This window comes from Gadus morhua, chromosome 22 (genome assembly GCF_902167405.1).
Source record: "Gadus morhua chromosome 22, gadMor3.0, whole genome shotgun sequence".
NCBI classification, from domain to species: Eukaryota; Metazoa; Chordata; class Actinopteri; order Gadiformes; family Gadidae; genus Gadus; species Gadus morhua.
Genome location: NC_044069.1, coordinates 17,359,944 through 17,383,465, shown reverse-complemented (window position 1 = coordinate 17,383,465; position 23,522 = coordinate 17,359,944). Strand labels below are relative to the sequence as shown.

The 23,522-nt window shown below is 43.9% G+C and overlaps 2 protein-coding genes across 6 annotated transcripts in view; one reads left to right on the top strand and one right to left on the bottom strand.

Moving 5' to 3' along the window:
* The first annotated feature begins 2,382 nt into the window (after positions 1-2,382).
* cfap90 (cilia and flagella associated protein 90) lies at positions 2,383-4,079 on the top strand. Its single transcript, XM_030347086.1, has 3 exons — positions 2,383-2,647; positions 2,923-3,039; positions 3,539-4,079. The coding sequence occupies exons 1-3, from the start codon at positions 2,510-2,512 to the stop codon at positions 3,716-3,718; spliced, it is 435 nt and encodes a 144-aa protein (XP_030202946.1). The 5' UTR covers positions 2,383-2,509; the 3' UTR covers positions 3,719-4,079.
* Positions 4,080-5,287: 1,208 nt separating this feature from the next.
* Positions 5,288-23,522, bottom strand: part of adcy2b (adenylate cyclase 2b (brain)) — a 33,626-nt gene continuing 15,391 nt past the window's right edge. Inside the window, exons 6-25 of one of the 5 annotated variants that reach the window (XM_030347085.1) lie at positions 22,155-22,266; positions 21,028-21,155; positions 20,307-20,465; positions 20,014-20,146; positions 18,044-18,220; positions 17,656-17,696; positions 17,466-17,546; positions 16,946-17,015; positions 16,506-16,603; positions 15,584-15,668; positions 14,674-14,808; positions 14,409-14,519; positions 12,443-12,504; positions 9,951-10,035; positions 7,588-7,746; positions 6,969-7,115; positions 6,732-6,839; positions 5,868-5,982; positions 5,647-5,789; positions 5,288-5,505 (exon numbers count right to left, since the gene is read on the bottom strand). In XM_030347085.1, coding sequence (XP_030202945.1) covers positions 5,353-5,505; positions 5,647-5,789; positions 5,868-5,982; positions 6,732-6,839; positions 6,969-7,115; positions 7,588-7,746; positions 9,951-10,035; positions 12,443-12,504; positions 14,409-14,519; positions 14,674-14,808; positions 15,584-15,668; positions 16,506-16,603; positions 16,946-17,015; positions 17,466-17,546; positions 17,656-17,696; positions 18,044-18,220; positions 20,014-20,146; positions 20,307-20,465; positions 21,028-21,155; positions 22,155-22,266 — 2,302 coding nt within the window. In that variant the 3' untranslated portion in view covers positions 5,288-5,352. Of the gene's footprint in view, positions 5,506-5,646; positions 5,790-5,867; positions 5,983-6,731; positions 6,840-6,968; positions 7,116-7,587; positions 7,747-9,950; positions 10,036-12,442; positions 12,628-14,408; positions 14,520-14,673; positions 14,809-15,583; positions 15,669-16,505; positions 16,604-16,945; positions 17,016-17,465; positions 17,547-17,655; positions 17,697-18,043; positions 18,221-20,013; positions 20,147-20,306; positions 20,466-21,027; positions 21,156-22,154; positions 22,267-23,522 lie in introns of all 5 variants that reach the window. The other 4 variants (XM_030347081.1, XM_030347083.1, XM_030347082.1 and 1 more) reach the window with 4 other exon arrangements.

Here is a 23,522-nt window from a genome sequence, read left to right as displayed (position 1 = left end):
ACCAACCTAATACATCAAGTATCTAAAGTACAAATAACCCAGTTGAATAGACTTAATGTCAAACCATATTTATATGTGGGGTGAATTTGACTACTGATTAATAAAATGTAGTGTCTCAGGTGGCATGGAGGGAGTGTGCAAGTTGACTGACTTGGTTTCCACCACTCTGTTTTTGGTATTGTACCTATAATAAGACGAGGAGAATTCGACTCGTGTTTTCTTTTTGGCGTCTCATTAAAAAACTCAGGTTTCTGCCACTTTGGATTTAATCAAGGCAAGGCAAGGCAACTTTATTTATATAGCACTTTTCATACACAAGGCAGACTCAAAGTGCTTCACATATAAACATTGTTATACAATAAAATAAAATAATAGATAAGTAAAAGAAAACATATGCAAAGAGATGAGTAAAATAGATAGTTAAAAAGGCTTTTTAGTAAGTAAAATTGAAAGTGCAATGTATTTAAGAAAGTGAGAAAATTAAATTGAAAGTTATTTAAGATCAGATCAACAGCCTCTCTGGAACCCAAGTCGGGACCACAACCCGACCTTAAGGACAATCTATTACAATATTCTAGGACTCTAGCCCAGAACCAAAGGCAAACAACAAACAACAAACAAATATTCAGTGATTATTCTAGGACTCTAGCCCAGAACCAAAGGCAAACAACAAACAACAAACAAATTCAAACACAACTTCATTACTCAGCAAATGTCATGTCTTTTTCTGGTAAAAATAGAAAATAAAGGGAAAGTTAAAAAGGCATTTTAGTAAAATAAAGGTAAAGTATTTAAGATTTAGCAGAAAGCTAAAGCAAATATAAAAGTCTTCAATCTTGTTTTGAAGGTGCTCAGAGTTGGGGCAAGTCTTAAATCCTCAGGGAGTTTATTCCAGCTATTTGTTGCATAGTAACTAAATCCTGCTTTCCCATGTTCCGTGTTTACTCTGGGGATAATTAACAGATTGGTCTCAGAAGATCTTAAGAAGGCTTATGTAGTGGAAGCATATCAGTTAAATATTTTGGGCCTAAACCATGTAGGGATTTATAGGTTAGCAACATGATTTTGAAATCAATTCTCTGACCTACAGGAAGCCAATGTAACGATTTAAGAATTGGTGTAATATGTTCAAATTTTTTGGTCTTTGTTAAAACTCTAGCAGCAGCATTCTGAACAAGCTGAAGCTTCCTTAGAGTTTGTTTTGTGAGACCTGTAAGGAGACCATTGCAGTAATCAAGCTTACTAGTGATAAAGGCATGTACAAGTTTTTGTAAGTCTTCGGTGGACATGAGCCCTCTAAGTCTTGCTACATTTTTAAGGTGATAATATGCAGATTTTGTAACTGATTTGATGTGACTTTCGAAATGTAAATCAGAATCCATGATAACCCCTAGGTTTCTGGCTTTGATTGAGGTTTTCAGGGACAGAGAGTGAAGGTGTTGGGTTACTTTAAGCCTTTCCGTTTTCGCACCAAATACAATTATCTCTGTTTTATCCTCATTTAGCTGAAGGAAATTTCGGCACATCCAGTCTTTCACTTGCTCAATGCACTGGCACAGCAGATCTATACGTACACCGACCAGAATTTATGTTTAAGCATAAAAAAATATATTAATAATAAACATGTTGCCTATATAGAGCATTCGGTAAGTGGCAAGTTGGTCAAACAACACAGTAGGCCTATACAAAGCCTACTATTCAAAGAATTATGTGGCCTTAAGGTCGCAATTCAATTGTTTGTCAATGTATGGAGAGTAGCCTATAGGCATTTTAATTAGATTTCATCTAACAATTGATTTGAAGAACTGTAGAAGAGAACGGTTCAAATCGTTTTTTGTTTTTTTTACCTTTGGTAGATCACAGAATAATCTTTTCGCTTTTATTTATATTATTTTTCTGTAAATTAAGAAAATTAAGCATTCAAATGAATGTCCAGCAGGTCACAAGCTGTCAAGTGATTACTGCCGGCAGCTTCAAGATGGGACAATATTACAACAACTGTTACAACTGACTCCTATGTCATTTTCATCCGAGAGAAAGACTGTGGAGCAGAAAGTCTCCCACCCCCTCGGTCCCCCGTTCCCCACACTCGGTCCCCAACCCCGGTCCCCGCAGTCACCAGACTCACCAGACTCACCACACACACACACACACACACACACACGCGCACACGCACACGCACACGCACACACACACACACACACACACACACACACACACACACACACACACACACACACACACACACACACACACAAAGTTAAGACATTCAGATCCTCATCATAGTGTCAAACCACAGATGTCTTATACTGAAAGTCATGTTGTCTGTACTCTAGTCTGCAGGCAGGCTGGACTAGAGACCGGATACGAGAGGGCAGTTGGTTTCCTTAGCAACCGTAGACGCCAAACGGGTGACTCGGAGGCCGATCGAAGCCCATCGTGGGACTGAAGAGTCCACTGAAGAGTGTCGTCGAAGCTCCAGCTCATAGATGAAGCATTCTTTGTTTTGATGACCTATTCGGTTTACACGATGGATGTTTTACTGGAGTCTCAGACCAGGCCGCTCGCCACTCTGTCGGTGTTCAGTTACATCCCACACCGCAGAAAGGAAGACAAACAGGTCACTTTCGTTAACAGTGACTCCAAGGTATCTTTTTATTATTACCTATTATTACCACAGGTGATAGTTTTAATAATCCCTGATATGTGTTGTGGGTTGTGCTATAGGTCTGAGAGGGCGTATTGACGCCTGATGACAGCACCGTTATTTTGCTTATGGGTGCATGATATTCTCACTTTGCTCCGTCTTGACTTCAGTCCAAGCTTTATAAGACCCACAATTTGGTTAATTAATTACTTTTCCTGCTGTACTATATTCAATTGTGATGTTATATTAATAATTAATTAATAATATTCCCGCAGGCGCCGGAGCTGTGTTTGTATGACCGTATCGTCCACCAGACAGAAGGTTACGATAACAAAGTACACCGGGACGACAGAGCGCACCACAAGGGCAGAGGCATGGACATTTATTCAGAGGTATGCAGGTGCCTTAATATCTAAAGGTCAGTTGTCTTGTTAATCTCATTGCCCAATTAATCTAAAAGAACATCCATTCCCAAAGACTTGGCACAGGATTTTAATTGAGTCACTAAATACATTTGCAAAATGTTCCGATAGTTTTTCGGTCTGTGTTACATATTGTGTCCACAAGGGGGCGTACCCCCTTTAATTTAATGAAAATGCACATCACGTCGCAATCAAGGTCAAGTCAACGTGCCGTTATCTTCTCCATAGATCACATAGGCTTATGTAAAAAAAATAAAGTAAGGCATACTCATTTAAATAAGCATTTGAAATGGGATTTATCTTCTCACAAAAAAAGAGCATGCTCAATCTCGCATTGATTAGCAGGTGTACAAGAAAAAATAACTGTTGAACTGAATATGTGGTTAAAACAAATGATATGATGCAGATGCAGAACAGACCAGACTAAACGATAACGGATGTGTATGACTCCATCCTCCTCTTCTCCTAGGAGAGGGCCCGGGTTGTGCCAGTGCGGATGTCCTCTGAGTACGGGCGTCGCCCACCACCCCTGCTTTACGAGCCCGGGAAGCAGTTCGTCCACGTGCTACACATGAAGAAAGAATTCTTCCGGAAGAATGGAATCACCTGGAATGTTGGAGAGGGATACGGAGATGTGGTCCCTGTTTGAAGAACAGTGACGAGAGCACTAAAAGTATTATTGTGTGTCAGTGTTGTGGTATATTGACGGTAAGGGAAATAAGGGTTTCCACGGGTGATATCAAATAAATTGTGTGGAAAAGCTCAGTATGCGGTCGCAGTTTTGGGTTAGAGTTAGAACAAGGAACAATTGAACAATTTCCATTAATCCTGGGTCATTTAAACTTTACTGATTCAGAAATAGGTCAGTAGGTTAACAAAGCCTATAAATTGTCTGTAGCACATGGGTTTTAGTTTGTATCAGGTACTTCAATCTATAATCCGTTACTGGAAAGGAAAAGTAGGCCTAAAAAGTCCAACTATGTATCAATAAAAAACTGAGATTGAAGGAAGCTGGGCGATGATCTGTTCACAAAAGCTGAGTCAAAAGTACGGAGCTTCAAGGATTCTTTACTGATCCAAGGCAAAACCAATGTTAACAGCCTTTATTTACATAAAGTCTTTATATCTATTCTACCTTTATGTGTAATTCCAGGAACACTTGGAACTGTATTATATTGTTATGCTAACATTATGTCACAAAATGATTCGTTTTAAAGGGAATAATTACAAATTCATGAAAAACATACATCAAATTGATTGAAATAGTTATTGGTGTAGTTTTGCGTTACTCTTGTTTTCATAAGACTTGAACAAAGACTCAATCTGAAAATAGCAACTTATTTACAAATATTTAATACATTACAAAACAACAGCAGTGAAAATGTACTAACATTGCAGTAGCTGTTGGTCTCTCCTGCTAAACTCCCATCTCCACGGCTAGAATTACATATTCACCCTCCACACCGGATAATGCTGGCTTTGAATGCGAAACACTGAATATTGCGTTGCCCATTTAGAGGTAAATCCACCAGATGGAAGGGCCACAGGGCCACCCACACTGCACAACGCTAGAGCAGTAGGGCTCTGGAGCTCTGCAGGCACCCCACGCCCTTTTCACACACCACCCTACAGGTGGTGTGATGGGCCACACCAAACACACACACTAACACACACACACACACACTCACACACACACTCACACAAAAGCAAAGCGATGTCCTCCAGGCAGATCAACTGGCCTATGGTTCCTCTTTGCTTCAGCTTTTTGTTTTTCAGCAAAAAGTGGATGATCTAAAACAGTTTGTCTGCCCACAGTACCGCTGAGTTCTAAGTACAATCGTTGCAAATGCTAAAAATCACCTGTGCGTTTGTGTGTTTGTGAGTGAGCAATGACCCTTTTAAGTGTGCAAACAAATATGTTTGTGTACGTGTGAGTGTGTGCGTGTGAGTTTGTGTGTGTGTTTGTGAGTGACTGTGTGTGGGGGGGTTTGTACATGTTTGAGTGAGTGAGTGTGTGTAGGTTTGTATGTTTTTGAGTGTGTGTGTGTGTGTGTATATGTGTGCGTGCGTGCGTGCGTGCGTGCGTGCGTGCGTGCGTGCGTGCGTGTGTGTGTGTGTGTGTATGAATGTGTGTGTGGACCTGTATGTGTGTGTGTGTGTGTGTGAATGAATGTGTGTGGACCTGTATGTGTTTGAGTGCGCGTGGGTGCGTGTGCGCGTGCGTGTGTGTTTGAGTGTGTGTGTGTGTGTGTGTATGAGCGCGTGTGTGTGTGTGTGATGCATTCAAGGCATCACGGTCCCTTGCGACAGCGAGCGGCTCATCTCGGTGTGAACAAAGTAGGTCTTCAGCTCGCCCTTCCCCTTCACGCTGATGACTCCCCGACAGGAACACACGTACCCCAGCGCACCCAGGGCCCGGCTCGTCTCCTCCGTCACCTGCCGTTGGGGTTACCATGGCGACCGCGAGTGGCCATCGAGTAACCCAGGTGACCAAAAAAGAGGGTGCAAGTTAGACCGGATCCAGTCCAGCACCGCTACAGCTGGGGTTAGGCCTGGTGTGTGAGGTGTCCCACCCACCTGGATCTTCCCGAGCACGCCAGTGGTCTCCATCCTGCTGGCCACGTTCACACTGTTCCCCCAGATGTCGTACTGGGGCTTCTGGGCCCCGATGACCCCGGCGATCAGCGGCCCGTGGTTGATCCCTGCCAGAGAGGAAACGACTGCACCGGTCAATGACGATGTAACAGATCACACCACGGACACTTAAAGCAACGGGAAAAAAACGATCGGTCCCCCACCGACTCGGAGGCGGAAGTCGTTGAACGAGTGTCTGTTGATGAGATCCAGCTTTCCAACCAGGGCGAAGGCGAACTCCACCATGGTGCCGATGTGTGTGTACTGCCGGTCGTGTTCCTGATCGGGACCAAGCAACAGCAACATGTGGACATTTGTTTACTTGACAGAAATAAAAACATCAGATTATCTCAATGTACAGTTGCAGATGTAACTCAGCATGTGTGTTGTATATGGCTATTATTATTCTGGTCAGGCACTATTATTCCACAACGTATCCTACTGCCTGTTTATGTGGTATAAATGACACTTCGCTCAACTACAGAGAGAAGAAATTCTCCCAGGTTTTTGTTGCAACGAAACAAGAGGTTTTGTTAGCCGTTCTCGCTGCCGTTAAACAATTAACTTGCTTTCAGAAATGCCCAGACGTTTGGTAGTGGGGCCAGATCTCTGATGGTCTGGGAATGGGAGACTAGTGGTACATCAGCCTGCACCATGTGTAGACGGTTTCTACATTAGGTCCCACTGTCACACCACTGTCACGGTTGTTTTATATTGCAGCGTGTTGATGTATGTTGCATGCCGAATAATACTAGTTAATCGTAAGCTTAACTAGTATTCTTAACTAGACTAATGCATGTACTTAACTAGACTAATGCATGAGTACTAAAGCCTGGTGTGTTTAAATATAGTAACACAAATCATTATTTGTATTATTCTTGTTCTGGCTTACAGAAACCAATCGTCGTTATTCAAGCATACAGTGTGTGTGTGTGTGTGTGTGTGTGTGTGTGTGTGTGTGTGTGTGTGTGTGTGTGTGTGTGTGTGTGTGTGTGTGTGTGTGTGTGTGTGTGTGTGCGTGTGCATGCCTGTGTGTTCTCTGGGCCAGGCATAGCGTTGAGACCAGTGGCAGCCATGTAGGTACTTCCAATGGTCTTGATCTTCTCCACGCCACTAAACTTTGGCTTGGATAGCAGCTGGTATAAAAAGCAGTAGATACCAATATCACTTTGTGAAATTCATTGTCAGCAAAATGCTACAAACATTTTCGGCAAACAAGGGAAATTATAATGTTTGCTTTCTGGTATTAAGAAGTGGCCTTTCACCTCATCAAAGTCAGCGATGATCTCGTTGAGGAGACGCAGGCACTCCAGCCCCTCCTTGTTGACGTCAGACTCTGTGTAGAACTCCTTGAAGTCCGGGATGGAGGCGAACATCACGCACACTGATTGGTACGACTGGTGATACAGGTCCTGATAAGGATACATACTGCAGCATTATGGATGTTATACTATATCATAAAATCCCTGCTTGATGGCTTGACACAAAATGGATTCTCATCTTTACAAGGAATTACTGTGGAGAAACCTTGGAAATTGAGTTAGATGTAGGATGTAGAGTTGCAAAGTGAAAAAACATTTGATCCATAGTGACTTACATTGAACACAGATACAATTAGGTTAAGAGGCAAGTTAAGGTAAGGGGTAATCTAGATCTAGGAATCCTACCAGTAGGCAGTGGACACTGGGCATTGAACCTGGTACATACATTTAGGTGACCTTGGGTGTCTTGAAAGGCGCCTCTAAATTAAATGTATTATTATTATTATTATTATTATTACAGCCACCACACTATACTTTATTGAATTAATGCTGGTATACATTATATTATGACATTACATGGAAAGTCGATTGTATGTTGGGGACCATAACCGGCCGGTCTTACCTCGTTCTTCCAGTTTCGTGCAAGGAAGTGCTCGGCCACGTGGGCGGGCAGAACGTTCTCCAGCAGCACGCGGTTCAGGTTCTCCATCGTCTCAATCTCCTCGCACTCACGCTTGAACTTGTCCCTCCACAGGAAGTCCAACCGACAGTAGTATTCATTCTGTTAGTGAGAGAGAGGGAGGGAGGGAGGGAGGGAGAAAGAGAAGGAGAGAGAGAAGGAGAGAGAGAAGGAGAGAGAGACAGACAGACAGACAGACAGACAGACAGACAGACAGACAGACAGACAGACAGACAGACAGACAGACAGACAGACAGACAGACAGACAGACAGACAGACAGACAGACAGACAGACAGACAGACAGACAGACAGACAGACAGAGAGAGAGAGAGAGAAAGAGAGACAGAGATAGAGACAGAGACAGAGAGATAGGGAGAGAGAGAGACCTCGTCATTTTCACCGAGCGTCGTGCCCGGAGCCTCAGCAGCACATAACAATTAATTTGTCACTTTAGGATAGATAAGCATTATACCCAGCTGCTCCTTTAGCGACCTCTGCGCAATCTCTTGCAAATTAGCATGGCTGTATGATACAATGGGTTCTTCTTCCCTCTTCTCTTATAATCATTCTCTCACCACCAACCTACCGTGTGTCTTGGAATGGCATAAACAATCGAAACTCAAGGAGGCATGATTGGTATTAAAAACAACATCCCTTTTTAAATATGTGAGGAGGAAACAGAGAGTGGGCCGCTCTGCTTTGCATGAACTATGGGTTATTCATGCTCGGGGGTCCCTCTGCAACGCATCGGCGCATGGAAGGTTACCCGTCAAGGTTCCACCCCGCGAGAAAAAGCATGCGTGTGTGTGCCCGTGGGTGTGTGTGTGGGTGGATGTCGGCACGTTTGCGTGCACGTCGACCGTTCTGTTTCCTAGTCTCAGGTGAGATTCACAGCATGTTATGTCTATGTTTGTTGTGTAGGGGTAATGGGTTAACCTAGCAATTATTATTGCTTGGCACTTGGTTCTATGAACATCCTTACTGTACCGACAGTGATATTTCGTTGTTTCTCATTCTTCTGACAAATGTACTTATTGTAAGTCGCTTTTTTTTAGAAGCGTCTAAATGTAAATGTATGTAACATAGATGATATGCACTCGCTAGGTGTCATCCAGCGGGTTTATATATGTATGTATCCTTTTATAGAGGTGGGAACAGACTACAAATGAATGAGAAATTGGAGGCAGACAGCCAATACTGAAAGAATATTTACATCTTTGCGTGTGTGAGTGTGCGTGTGCGTGTGCGTGTGTGTGTGTGTGTAGGAGGCAGAGGGCCGGAGGGGGGGGGGTGGTATATCTTGTTGCTTTTTGAGTTGGACGTATAACGTCCACCAGGACTGTGAGTAAGTAGGTTAGGGGAGGGGAGCTAACTCAGAAACAGGCTGACAGTGCTGAGAAGAGGCCCAAACTGGTCTAAGCCGGTTTCAGGAGCCAGAAGTTGGGGTTTACCACTCAAGCTACAACATCATACTTAGCGTACTTAGACATATAGCGGTTACAATTAATCAGTGCAAAGATTTTCGCAGATTTTATAAAAGGAGCAAATGATCACTCTAAAAAAGCAGGCCATAACTATCTGTGTTAGGCTTTCCATCCGATAAATTCTGCTTGCGGCTTTATTTATTGAGCATAATTGTATTGTTATTATTGTATCTGTTCTAGTAGCTGACACTTCCTCCTTCATGTTTTGGGGATGGTGGTGAAACTTAAATCTTGCTAAAAGAACTAGGACGGATACTTCAGAAAACTTGCGGTTCATCCTGTAATTAAAACCATGGGTTAGGTCATTAAAATGTAGTAGTTTAATGTAAACCTATAAATGATGGAAGCTACTGTGATGCCTCTGTTGAATCGATATCAAACACATTGACATTATTTTAATCGAACCATTGAATATCCTCCAAATGTAACATCCCATAACACCCCAACACCGCCCAAAAGACCCAGAAGAACCGCCGTCATGGAGGCAAGGGACACAAGTTCAAAGCAACAGAATGTGTGTGTTGGTGCTGACAGCGACCCAGAATCAACAGGCACTTGGGGGATTGACTTGACCTGCTGGAAAGCCTACTTTCTATGGAGCAGGTCAGAAGAGCTCCAAACATCTGCTGCTGACGGATGAGGCCCCATAAGGGATGTGCACACACACGCACACACACACACACACACACACACACACACACACACACACACACACACACACACACACACACACACACACACACACACACACACACACACACACACACATTTTTTTTCACACGTCCATCAACACACTCACTGCTATATGATTGGCTACAGACCTGCCGGGCCAAAACCAGAAGAGTGATGAAGAAGATGAAGAGCGACACCGAGCCCATTGTCTTCAGATCCTTCAGAACCCCTGGCCTTCAGAGAGAGAGGACACACACACACACAGAGCGGACACACACACAGACACACACACACACACACACACACACACACACACACACACACAGAGCAGACACACACACACACACACAGAGCGGACACACACACACACACACACGGAGAGAGGACACATACACAAACACGGAGAGTGGACAAAACACACACACAAAATCGGAGAGAGGACACACACACACACACACACACACACGGAGAGAAGACAGACACATAGACACACAAACAAGGAGATAGGATGAACACAAACATACAACCACACACACACAAACACGGAGAGAGGATACACACACACACACACAAACAGGGAGAGAGGACACACACACATACACACAAACATTACCACATATCACACATTACATTGGACACAGCAACTGAGCGGCTTTCCACTGCTGGACCACCAGCTGGACGACCACATACCTATAATCTATGGGTTTAATACATATAATTATCTGTGGTTTCAATATTGTAAGATGACCTGGACACCTAATTCACAAATTTATGGATGCATGATATGTGAATAATGTAGGGATTCACATACTTGGCATAGTCCGGTAAAATAGTTTTTATCAAGAGAGCTATAGAAACAGAGGTCAAGCTAGTGATACAAAGTAGAAAGATGTGTACATACACACACACACACATATATATATATATATATAAAAAAAATTCTTGACAAGTGCTCTCGTTACAAGTACAATAGGTGTTTAAAAGTGTTTTCATGCAGTCCTGAAACGACTTGTGAAAATGCACTCTGTAGGCTCTGCTTGGCATCGTGATTGGTCATATATATATATATATATATATATATATATATATATATATATATATATATATATATATATATATACACAGTATATACATACAGAGAGAGAGAGGGATGGATAAAGAGAGAGAGAGAGAGAGTTTAAAAGTTCAAAAAGCTTTACTTGTCCAACATGTTGCCATGTTAGAAAATTGTCTTTGATTGTCCTTAATTGTGTGTATGTGGTGCTTGTGTAAGAACTATGTTATATGTGTGTATTGCCTTGGGTATGAAGGGTTTTGTACAGAGAGATTTTTTGGCCAGAGGCACTCTGTATCTTCTGCCTGATAGAAGCAGCTCAATACAGCCGTGGAGGGGGTGGGAGGGATCCAGGATAATGGAATTGGTCTTCCTTTCCACTGCCTGATACACACACTCCTATAAGAAACTCTGAAAGCTGTTTTTGAGAGAGAGAGAGAGAGAGAGAGAGAGAGAGAGAGAGAGAGAGAGAGAGAGAGAGAGAGAGAGAGAGAGAGAGAGACAGATACAGAGAGAGAGAGATACAGAGAAAGGGAGATCGATAGATAAGTCATATGCTGGTGATTTAAATGGGATTTCTGCTGGCTTCTTTGGTTGCTGAGTTCAGAAAGCTAGAGATCAGGTCTACTACCATGCTAAATTACATTTCTGGTATTAGAGTGTGTATGTATGTGTGTGTTCTCCCAAGAGTTTCTTATAGGAGTGTGTGTGTGTATTTGTGTGTGTAGCGTTCCGTATGAAGACAGGCATGGCCTCCGGTCGGACCACAGACTGGCTGAGTGCCTGTTACGCAACTACTTTTCTTTTGGTGCTTGTTTGAGTGTGTCTTGTGTGTACATCTTTTACGTGTGTATATGTTGGGGTCTTGGTAGGTATGTGTATGTGTGTGTTTTGTGTGTCAATACACTTTTGTAGGGGGTTTGTATTTTTTTTTTTTTAAGGTTTCTGTTTGTATTTTGTGTGTCTGTGTTTTTTGTGTGTGTTTTTGTAGGTGCGTTTGTTCAGATGTCACTATATCCAGTGTCTATGTGTGCAAGGGTGCATGTTTGTGTGCGCGTGCATGTGTGTGTGTGTGTGTGTGTGTTCAGACATCTGCTCTGATCATACATGTGTTTGTGTGTATTTGTCCAGTGCCTGTGTGTTTGTGTGATTTTACAATGTTAGTGTGTGTGTGTGTGTGTGTGTGTGTGTGTGTGTGTGTGTGTGTGTGTGTGTGTGTGTGTGTGTGTGTGTGTGTGTGTGTGTGTGTGTGTGTGCGCGTGTGTTTGTGTAATTTCACAATGTTAGTGTGTGTGTGTGTGTGTGTGCGTGTGTGTACTTTCACAATGTCTGTGTGTGTGTGCGTGTGTGAAGTTTTACAATGTCTGTGTGTGTGTGTGTGTGTGTGTGTGCGTGAGTGTGTGAAGTTTTACAATGTATGTGTGTGTGTGTGTGTGTGTGTGAGTGTGTGTAGTTTTACAATGTCTGTGTATGTGTGTGTGTGTGTGTGTGTGTGTAGTTTTACAATGTGTGTGTGTGTGTGTGTGTGTGTGTGTGTGTGTGTGTGTGTGTGTGTGTGTGTGTGTGTGTGTGTGTGTGTGTGTGTACCTATCCAGAGTCTCCATGTGGTACAGCGCTGTGTTGTAGCCGTCCAGCAGCGGGGCGTGCGTCTGGAGGATAATGACATTGTATATCACCACGGCAACCAGCATCACCACCATCTTCAACTCGTAGTTGATCCTCAGGAACACAGAACATGACACCAGCCCCAGGATACAGCAGTAGATAAAGTACTGGAGAGAGAGACATAGTGGGACATATGGATAATGGAGAGAGATAGAGGGAGATAGGTTAAAGTAGAGAGAGATAGAGGGAGATAGGTTAAAGGAGAGAGAGATAGATAGGTTAAAGGAGAGAGAGATAGAGGGAGATAGGTTAAAGGAGAGAGTGATAGAGGGAGATAGGTTAAAGGAGAGAGAGATAGAGGGAGATAGGTTAAAGGAGAGAGTGATAGAGGGAGATAGGTTAAAGGAGAGAGTGATAGAAGGAGATAGGTTAAAGGAGAGAGAGATAGAGGGAGATAGGTTAAAGGAGAGAGTGATAGAAGGAGATAGGTTAAAGGAGAGAGTGATAGAGGGAGATAGGTTAAAGGAGAGAGAGATAGGGGGAGATAGGTTAAAGGAGAGAGAGATAGAGGGAGATAGGTTAAAGGAGAGAGAGATAGATAGGTTAAAGGAGAGAGTGATAGAGGGAGATAGGTTAAAGGAGAGAGAGATAGAGGGAGATAGGTTAAAGGAGAGAGTGATAGAGGGAGATAGGTTAAAGGAGAGAGAGATAGAGGGAGATAGGTTAAAGGAGAGAGTGATAAAGGGAGATAGGTTAAAGGAGAGAGTGATAGAAGGAGATAGGTTAAAGGAGAGAGAGATAGAGGGAGATAGGTTAAAGGAGAGAGTGATAGAGGGAGATAGGTTAAAGGAGAGAGTGATAGAGGGAGATAGGTTAAAGGAGAGAGAGATAGAGGGAGATAGGTTAAAGGAGAGAGAGATAGAGGGAGATAGATTAAAGGAGAGAGTGATAGAGGGAGATAGGTTAAAGGAGAGAGAGATAGGGGGAGATAGGTTAAAGGAGAGAGTGATAGAGGGAGATAGGTTAAAGGAGAGAGAGATAGAGGGAGATAGGTTAAAGGAGAGAGAGATAGAGGGAGATAAGGTTAAAGAAGAGAGATAGCGGGAGATAGGTTAAAGGAGAGAGAGATAGAGGGAGATAGGTTAAAGGAGAGAGAGATAGAGGGAGATAGGTTAAAGGAGAGAGTGATAGAGGGAGATAGGTTAAAGGAGAGAGAGAGAGATAGAGGGAGATAGGTTAAAGGAGAGAGAGATAGAGGGAGATAAGGTTAAAGAAGAGAGATAGCGGGAGATAGGTTAAAGGAGAGAGAGATAGAGGGAGATAGGTTAAAGGAGAGAGAGATAGAGGGAGATAGGTTAAAGGAGAGAGAGATAGAGGGAGATAAGGTTAAAGGAGAGAGAGAGGGAAATAAGGGTACAGGATACATTTTGTGCATGCAGTCAAACACGTCTTAAAAGCAATATTTCGGATGAGGCAGAGGTTATTCAGACGGAATCCAAGTGTGGTTAGTTCTGATAGCAACTTAGTTAAAATCACCCTAATATTGCCATAGAAAAAATTATCCCTTCAATTCCCAATATACGAACGCTTACTGGCACAAGCCTAATTTGGACAAACTCAGTTGTATGTTGAGCCCTTAAAGGCTGATTATAGTTCCAAGTTCACGCAACGCAATGACCACGCAGACACTTCGACGCAGTTGTGAACCTTTATGGTGCTGCGCCGGGTTTTAGTAAGCGGACCAATCACAGCCCTTGCTGCTGCGTCGCATTGACGTAAGGTTACATTTTTTGGGAGGCGCACGTCCGGCCCTTGCGGTGGACGCAAGGAGGGTCAGCAAGGACGTAAGGGGTCCGTAACCCCCTTGCGTTGCGTAAACGTGGGACCATAATTTGCCCTTTAACCCCCCTTGATGTAGACACATGTGCACGTCAACGGTATCACTCACAGGCAGATAGAACTTGTGGTCCCCCTCGTTGTGTTCTGGGCCTTGGGACTGGCTGGCATTGGTGAGATTCACAGACATGGATGGCATCTGCATTTGGTCTTCCAAGAAGAACTGGCCAGTGTTGATGGAAGGGGGGGTGGAGGGATAAAGAACAAACACCGTCTGACTCGGATTCATATTTCACTTTCACAGTTCACTTCAGTGAGCTAGTTGCTTCCAATGACAAAACACATCCACATTGTGTGCTAACAAAGGAGCATCTCACCATGTTGAAGACAGACATGACCAGGATGAGGGCCATCGTGGTCATGGTGAGGACCAACCGCAGCCAGGGTTGGTTGGCGATGATGATGGCCGAGGAAGAGGGCAGCCAGGAGAAGGAGGCCTTGCCTGCTCCCTGCTGAGCATACAGACAGACAGACCTCAGACAGACAGACCTAAGAGGGTCAGACAGGCAGATGACACGTATCAGAAAGACAGAACTCAGAGAGAGAGAGAGACGGACAGGTGGATGATGGATGCACCAGAGACACTATTCATACGCTGAATTCATTATGTTGCTGGTCGTGGTACTGTGTGTCTGGAGCCTGTTTTAGAATGCCGTTGGGCTTCGCCACTCCGTCTGGGGACAAAGTGCCCCTACCTGCCCTGGCACTTGAACAACATGGGGTAAAACAACATTTGCAGTTCAGCCTTTGGTAACACCATCTATATTGCCATTCTCTTAATACAAACGCTGGTCTGTACCATAGGAAATCTTAATCACTAGACTCAAGCAGCTCTGACATTATTCTCCAGGAAACAGAGAGAGACTGTGTTTTTTTATTTTATTAAACTGAACTGGATGACTTACGAATAGGATCCGAGTATCATTGGAAAAATATTTTTAAGAGTGCTTGATGGTAATAAAGTATTTGCATTCGAAACTCGCAGATGTGGATTTGTAGACTTGTAATCAATTAGTTGTGTGTAGTAGTTGTAATGTATTCAACTAAAGACTACATAATCACGATAACAGTTGCATTGCTGACCATGTTTTGTGCAAGTTTGCGGTTGTTTTTGTATTTATTCCTAAAGACATGTATAAATGTCTGAATAACCTTGTCTCTGCAAATCGGAATAATACAAGTCGTTTTTTTGAGTAAGAACAATTCTGTGTGTGTCAGGCAACCCACCCGAATGTGGCCAGCAAAGCATATCCCCAGGATCAATGCCAACAGCAGGAATGCCAGCCCAAAGGATATCCCTAGAACAGCAGTTCTGGTACAGACAGATGAACAAATGCACACCCACGCAAACAAATACACACACACACACACACACACACACACACACACACACACACACACACACACACACACACACACACACACACACACACACACACACACACACACACACACACACACACACATTACATTGTGGTTTTTCAATATGATTTGTGTTGGATTTTTCCATTCAGTCCAGGAGAGATTGAACTGCTTTTTAATTAAATTGCTAGGCAACAGTTTATTAAAGTCCTGGGCCAAAGGTGTGATAATGTCACAATAATGGTGTTTAAATTGTTGAAAAATATTGTTGAAAATAACATTTCTAAATAGCACTTCACAACAGTCTTTGTTTGAAGCTGTGGCCATCCAAGTTGAATTGGATATTTTTTGTTAGATGAAGATATTGTCCATAGATGATGTGTACAAGAAGATTTTCACCTCAATATAAAACCCTATTGCCTGATTAAAGCATTGATAAAAAAAATCAAGGACGGTTGTTTAAGGTAGCAAATGGGTTAATCTCGAGGAGGGACACAGGGTCGTTGGATGCGTTCATATTTATTTTCAGTTGATTGCTATAGCGAGCCCCTTTTGGCAATCAGTGCTAAACTTAAGCCTTGGTCCAGTGTTCAGTGAGCCTCTACCCGTGTGGAAGGCTTTTATCAAAGGAGTCTTGATGGTTAAGGTTGTACAAGAGAAAGTGGCAGAATAACAATTTCACACGCCTTGTTATTAAGTTGGCTTGGATAGAATAATCTCCTAAATGAATACAGCTCATTAATGTAACTATTGAAGCCAAACCTTAAAGTACAGCAGGCCTACTTACTTGGGCAGGACCAAGACCTGCACTACGAAGATGCAGCAGAAGATGAGGCAGGCGCAGGTGATGTAGTACTTGAAGGCCGGCAGCGTGGTGGACCTGTACTGTTCAGAGCAGAGCAGGAGACACAATAAGCAGGGGGTAATAGGAATAATGATATAGTTCTCCAAGTCCCCCAAGTCCCCCCAAGAACTCATAGGGAATATTTCATGCAATTTACTTTTTTTTAAAACTTTATTTGTTATTTACCGTTGTGTATTGCCTTACCTTTTGCACTGCTTGTTTTACTTGACCTAATTTGATCCTTTTCTCCTTATTGCAACATCGGTCGGCGATAAACGTAATTTAAATTCCTCTATTTTTCTGCCACATATTTAGTAATTAGTAAAGCTGACTTTGGCTTTGACTAAGGGGGGGGGGGGGGGGGGGTGAGGGCTGAGCCTTACCTCGCTCTCCAGGGCCTTGTTGTGGAAGAACAGAGAGATCCTCTGGATGTCCTCTGACTTCAGCCACTGTCTGCAGTGGGGGAGCAGGGGGGGGCGTTTACACGTGTCGGATAGAGACAAAACGCATGAAAAGACACGCACACGCACACACACACACACACACACACACACACACACACACACACACACACACACAGAAACATGCACCCACACAGACACACACACACAGACACAGACACACACACACACACGCACACACACAACTTCAAGGAACTCTTTCTATTGTTTGCAACATACACCTCTTGTAGACACAAAACACTGTTTTAGTTAACTGCGATTGATGGTTACACTGTTTCTATTTGAAAAACCTAATGAGAGCTTAATAACAGTGGGGTTGGATTATTGGCTTATTAGTCTTTTCCTTTACATTTGTCATCATGCTTTCTAAAATCTGAATATCACTGCATTTATCACAGTTTCCTGTTCCACCATTGGTGTCAGTGTGGGATGTCCAACTGACTTCTGGGAGTTGATGCCGTCAATGGTGCGAATCATCCTCTCATTGAGTTCCTCCTCAAACCTTCTCCTCTGGGATTTAGACCTACAACAATATAAAAACAGGTTAGCCTACGGGATTAGCACACAGGTGAGCAGCCTGTGTCATCATTACCTTGATCTTCATTCACAGCCATCAATGCTTGCTGTCTCACCTCTCCTGTCTTTGGAAGTGGTACTGGCCCATCGGAACATCCTGTAACAAGTGTCACCGACAAAGGGAATGCAAAGCAAGATCATTACTACTGTGTGTGTGTGTGTGTGTGTGTGTGTGTGTGTGTGTGTGTGTGTGTGTGTGTGTGTGTGTGTGTGTGTGTGTGTGTGTGTGTGTGTGTGTGTGTGTGTGTGTGTGTGTGTGTGTGTGTGTGTGTGTGTGTGTGTGCGCGTGTGTGTTTGACCGTTTTGTATGTGTGAGTGTTTGACTGTGTTAAACAGGTGTGTCTTTGTGCGGTGTGAGTGTGTGGGTGATTGTGTCCCATGCACGTGTGAGTGGCCGTGTCGTTGCAGCGTGTGTGACCCGGTGGCGGCGTCGTGGGTCCTCACGGTGGTCTTGACCTTGCCGCTGTCGGTGGTCATACTGCCCCGGTGGTGGAGGTTGGCGAAGGGCTTGGCGGCCCCCCAGGACTCCAGGTAGCGGGTCATCCGGACAGACGCCCTCGTCTTCCCCCCGTCCAGGGAGGGCCGCGACCGCACCCCCAGGCTGGGGCTGTGGCGGTCCGTCTGGGGGGGGGGGAGCCAGGGAGGAGGAGGGGAGGAAGAGGAGGAGGAGGGGAGGAAGAGGAGGAGGAGAGGAAGAGGAGGAGAAGTAGAGGAGGAGGAGGAGGAGGAGGAGGAGGAGGAGGAGGAGGAGGAGGAGGAGGAGAAGAGGAGGAGGAGGGGAGGAAGAGGAGGAGGAGGAGGAGCAGAACACGTCAGTACGAAGGGTTTAAGGTAGAGCTGTCAGTTAAACGCGTTATTAACGGCGTTAACGCAAACCAAATTTAGCGGCGTTAAATTTTTTATCGCGCGATTAACGCAATTATTTTATAAAAAAAAATAAAAAACTTTTTTTTTTTTTTTGGCTCAAAACAAAGAAGCAGTAGCCTGACTGCTATGTTCAAATGACATTTGTTCAAAGCAGTCGTTTAATTGCACTATAGGCTCTTTTCTTGTATCGTCCTGTTTTGATCAGTGTATATGCCAATGTTGTTATCAATAAAAAATCATTTGCACAAGGCAAGCCGATGCACTTCACCATGTTAAGAGAATTAAAATGAGAAGAATTATGGGACAAAAAAATCAAGGGATATTTAGCATAGAAAAAGAATTTGTGATTAATCGCGATTAATTAGAGTTAACTATGACATTAATGCGATTAATCACGATTAAATATTTTAATCGCTTGACAGCTCTAGTCTAAGGTTCAATATTTGTAATCTGAATTATTGTTGTCACATACGTTTTCAAACAGCAATCAAAATCGGTTGTATAATTATCATATTTTATTTGGCCTGGAGATTTCTGTATCGGAAACAGAACTTCTGCGACAGCGCTATTGTTCTTCTTTTTAATATCCATGTAACCGGCTGCCCACTGGAGCCTGTTATGTTGTGTAAACAGGAAGAGCATAGGTCACGTGACGAGTGGCTACTAAACGCAGCGGTGTGTGAAGTGGTGATCTCCAAAGATCAACAGCCAATTGACCTCCCTTATCCTGGGGAGCCACAGCTTCGGCTAGCGTGCGTATACCTTTGTACTCGCACGACAATGGCAGTGCTCCTGTTCATTATCAAAAAGGATTATTATCAAAACAAAATGCTCCCCCTGTCACATAATCTTTTTATTTTTGCAAAATTGAAAGAATAGAAAAGAGTAGGGATAACCTTTATCATTTGTATGTATTTATATGTAGCAATGTAATATTTATGAATGCCTGTGTATTCATCCAAATATGTTTTTAAAGGTGCAACATCCACGATTTGGCCAAATTATTCGTCCACACGCCAACAAATAGCGGGCAAAATATTACCAAAGTTTGTGGTGTCCACCCCTGTTGTATTATAAGTGCTCTGAACTTCGTTTCAACAAACAGCTGACTTTACACTTTATCACTATAAATATATACAATTAGCTTCCTTTATAAGCCAATGCCAATTAACCAATGTTAGCGTTAACAGTTGCTTACCTGCCAGTCTAGAAGAAACATTCCGGGTTCAGCATCAACCTTTTCCTTTACCTGCCAACTGCTGTCTCCAGTGGTGAGAAGCTATGCAATGTTAACTCCTGTTTTGCTTTTACTTCTATCATTTATTTTCTCCTCAGCATGCCTGCTGTCACCAAGTCACCTCTCACCACTGCTGTAAATGTGATAACTCCACATTCAATGAAACCAACTGGTCCCCTAGCAGTTGGTTTCTTTGAAAGCAACCAACTGCGTACATGCTAAGCTGCGAGCTAGACACATAACGTTGATAACGTCCTATGCAGACAGGCCAATAGGCTGACGTTAGCAGAGGGCGGGTCTGTCTGCTGACCTTTGGGTTGACCACCAGGTAGGTGACTACGCCGTGCTCCTTCAGGTAGGAGTCTCTGATTGGTCCATCCCCAGGCTCCACCTTATAAGAGCCGTCCAGATGCTCCAAGGTCACCTCTGAGATGTGCACTCTCCTTTGAAGTTGGAAGAGAGGAGAGGAGAAGCAAGGGAAGGGAAGGAGGAGAAAGGATAACTTCTCCAGATGATATCTTCCAAAGTGACTCTATTACAGGACAGGTACAGGACAGTAAATTGCTCCTTACATTGACAGCATTTTTATTGGCTAGGACTAACCCTGGCACACCCCCTGCTTCCATATGATTGGCCAGTGTGACGTCATGTGACCAGACATCATACTGCCACTTTTGTAGTCCAATGACCCCGCACAGCACGTTCCCGGAGTGCACGCCCACGCGCATGTTGATGTCAACCCCAGTGGCATCTCGGACCTTCCTGTTGGTTTACGTAAGCAATGAGTAGAATCATTTGGTACAATAATGATCAAAACTCTTCATGGGAATAATTCATACAGTTTAATAATGCAATATAAATATTATATTATACATACAAACATAATATAAATCATAATCATAGGATATGGACAGACATAAAATCCCATTACATACAAGAAGCAGGATAAGTACAACTTTATACAATGTTATGTTCTCCAGAAAGAGGCTTTCAAGCAAAACCAAATAGTATGTGTGTGTGTGTGTGTGCATACGTGTGTGTGTGTGTGTGTGTGTGTGTGTGTGTGTGTGTGTGTGTGTGTGTGTGTGTGTGTGTGTGAGAGTGTGTGTGTGTGTTTGTGGGCGGTAGTGTGCAAGTGTGTGTGTGTGTGTGTGTCAGCTTGTTGTTGTTGTTGTTATTCATGCCAGAGGGAGGGAGAGAGACTTGCATGTGCATGGGGAGGGTTCTACGTGTGTGTGTGTGTGTGTGTGTGTGTGTGTGTGTGTGTGTGTGTGTGTGTGTGTGTGTGTGTGTGTGCGTGCAGCAGAGGGGTTAGGTGTTTTACTTTATAGCCTCACACATGTCCAGGCCCATCTTGACGCAGTTCCTGGCGTGGTGGGGGAGGGACTCAGGCAGCCCAGACACACAGTAGTAGCAATCCCCCAGGATCTTGATACGCATGCACTCGTTATCCTGCATAGAGAGAGAGAGAGAGAGAGAGAGAGAGAGAGAGAGAGAGAGAGAGAGAGAGAGAGAGAGAGAGAGAGAGAGAGAGAGAGAGAGAGAGAGAGAGAGAGAGAGAGAGAGAGAGCAAAAGAGAGAGAGAGAGGAATGAGAGTGAGGGAGATGGAATGTAAGTCATATGAAGGGGGAGAGTTGAGATAGAGCCCTCCTCACAGATCAAACTTATCTTACCCCGAAACACACACACACACACACACACACACACACACACACACACACACACACACACACACACACACACACACACACACACACACACACACACACACACACACACACCCCTTCCCTAACCCTAACCCTTAATCCACTTGCCCTAACCCTTACCTTAACCCACCTGCCCCGACCCTAACCCTTACACACCTGCCATAACCCTTACCATAACCCATCTGCCTTACCCTTACCTTAAACCACCTGCCCTAACCCTAGCCCTACCCGACCCTAACCTTAACCCAGCTGCATTAACTGTTACCTTAACCCACCTGCCCTAACCCTTACCTTAACCCACCTGCACTCACAGTAACCCAAACCCACATCCCCTCCCCCTTATCCCCCTGCAGGCTGTTTGTGCTTCAGTGCCGTCTGGACCAGAGCTAACTCTGGCTGAAGGCCTGCAGCTCGGACAGAGGGGGGTGGTAGGTGAGGGTGGAGGCCAAGAACCCAGGAGGGTAGGCATGACTCAGATGTCCAAATCTTAACAACAGCAAGCCCTGGAGGGCTGTTGCAATGGACAACCACACACTCCAACCTGCAACAGTCAACGGTGTGTGTGTGTGTGTGTGTGTGTGTGTGTGTGTGTGTGTGTGTGTGTGTGTGTGTGTGTGTGTGTGTGTGTGTGTGTGTGGGTGTGTGTGTGTGTGTGTGTGTGTGTGTGTGTGTGCCTCTGCAGGTGGTATGTTTGTGTGCATGTCCAGAGCCCTAGGTGAATTAATATTCTCGCTGGTGCGTTACCTTGGCAATCTGGTCAAACTTCCCAAAGAGTTCGTTGAGCATGTGGACCAGTTCGCCCGGAGAGCAGTCGCTGGCGAGCCGGGTGAATCCCACGATGTCTGCGTACAGGATACTGCAGGGGGCACACAAACACAAACAAACGTCTATTCCTGTCTGGACCTGCGCCCACAAGCTGCTACATCATTATTCAAACGCTGAATACATAATTATTTTTTATTACTGCCTTGAGTTTTATTCATTTTCTTTTTTTTACTTTTTGTTTTAATTACTATTTAATTGTATTTTTGGAAGCAAATCTTCCCAGAGAAGAAATGGGGTAGGTTAGTCCAGAAGCTGGGCTGTTTGACTCTGTGAAATGTTCTGGGTTCGATGCCAAATGTCCAAACGTACCTGTGGGCATCCTTGGGCAAAAGTTTTTTTTTTTTCCTTATTTGTAAAAGACGCTTTACAAATAAGGAAGGAATACATACAGACAGTACAGACAATCAAACAAAAGGGAAAAAAATAAACAACAGGCAACACATTAAGAGAGCGGGAGAGAGTGGAAGATGGCAGAGGATGATTTGTCAAATGTTCTAGGTGGTCCTGAAGTTTCGGATGGCCAGAGGGAGGGAGTTCCAGAGGGAGTAGTTAGGATAGGAATTTGGATTTGAATAAAAAAAAATGTATCTGCTTAATGAGTGAAAGTTAATAGATATGCTCCCAATACGTTTTCAGTTTTCACCGCCTGAGCAACCTTGGATCGGTCAAGGGTTTGTTTGATTCCATAGCATAGAGCTGGGCATTATTGATTGCGGGTTTACCTTTAAATGTTAATGGAATATTTGTCAATGAATATATGACTAAAGTGCCATCAGAGGATAACCTTAATAATGTTGAGCTTTGTTGAGTAATTAATCAACATCACGAACTGCTGAGGCATTGGAGACTGATGGATTATGCGCCTTGGTCCTGGGTGATCGTGTGGTCAACGTTGTTGATGGGAGAGCTGGTTGAGTGTGCAGCTTATCCCTGGTCGAATAGTGATGATCAACCTCATATGTAACCAAGCCATCGGCGAATTTAGATTGAGTTTGTGGTTTACAAATATATGTATTGTATATAATATTAATATTAAATATTATATTAATTATCCTACAATCTGCGGATTTAACTTTGCTCGAGTGGCCGTCTGAACTATCCAGGGAGCAGCCTGACCACCTGTTGACACCTGTTGGTGAAGCCCTGACCGCCTGTTGGTGAAGCCCTGACCGCCTGTTGGTGAAGCCCTGACCGCCGGTTGACCACCTGGTGGTGAAGCCCTGACCACCTGTTGACCACCTGGTGGTGAAGCCGTGACCGCCTGTTGACCACCTGGTGGTGCAGCCC

What these genes read in the sequence shown, in the direction of transcription:
- cfap90 (XM_030347086.1), top strand. Translation starts at nt 2,510, where the DNA reads ATGACCTATTCGGTTTACACGATGGATGTTTTACTGGAGTCTCAGACC. An exon ending in TCGTTAACAGTGACTCCAAG is followed by an intron (nt 2,648 to 2,922) that starts GTATCTTTTTAT and finishes ATATTCCCGCAG; the next exon opens with GCGCCGGAGCTGTGTTTGTA. An exon ending in GCATGGACATTTATTCAGAG is followed by an intron (nt 3,040 to 3,538) that starts GTATGCAGGTGC and finishes CTCTTCTCCTAG; the next exon opens with GAGAGGGCCCGGGTTGTGCC.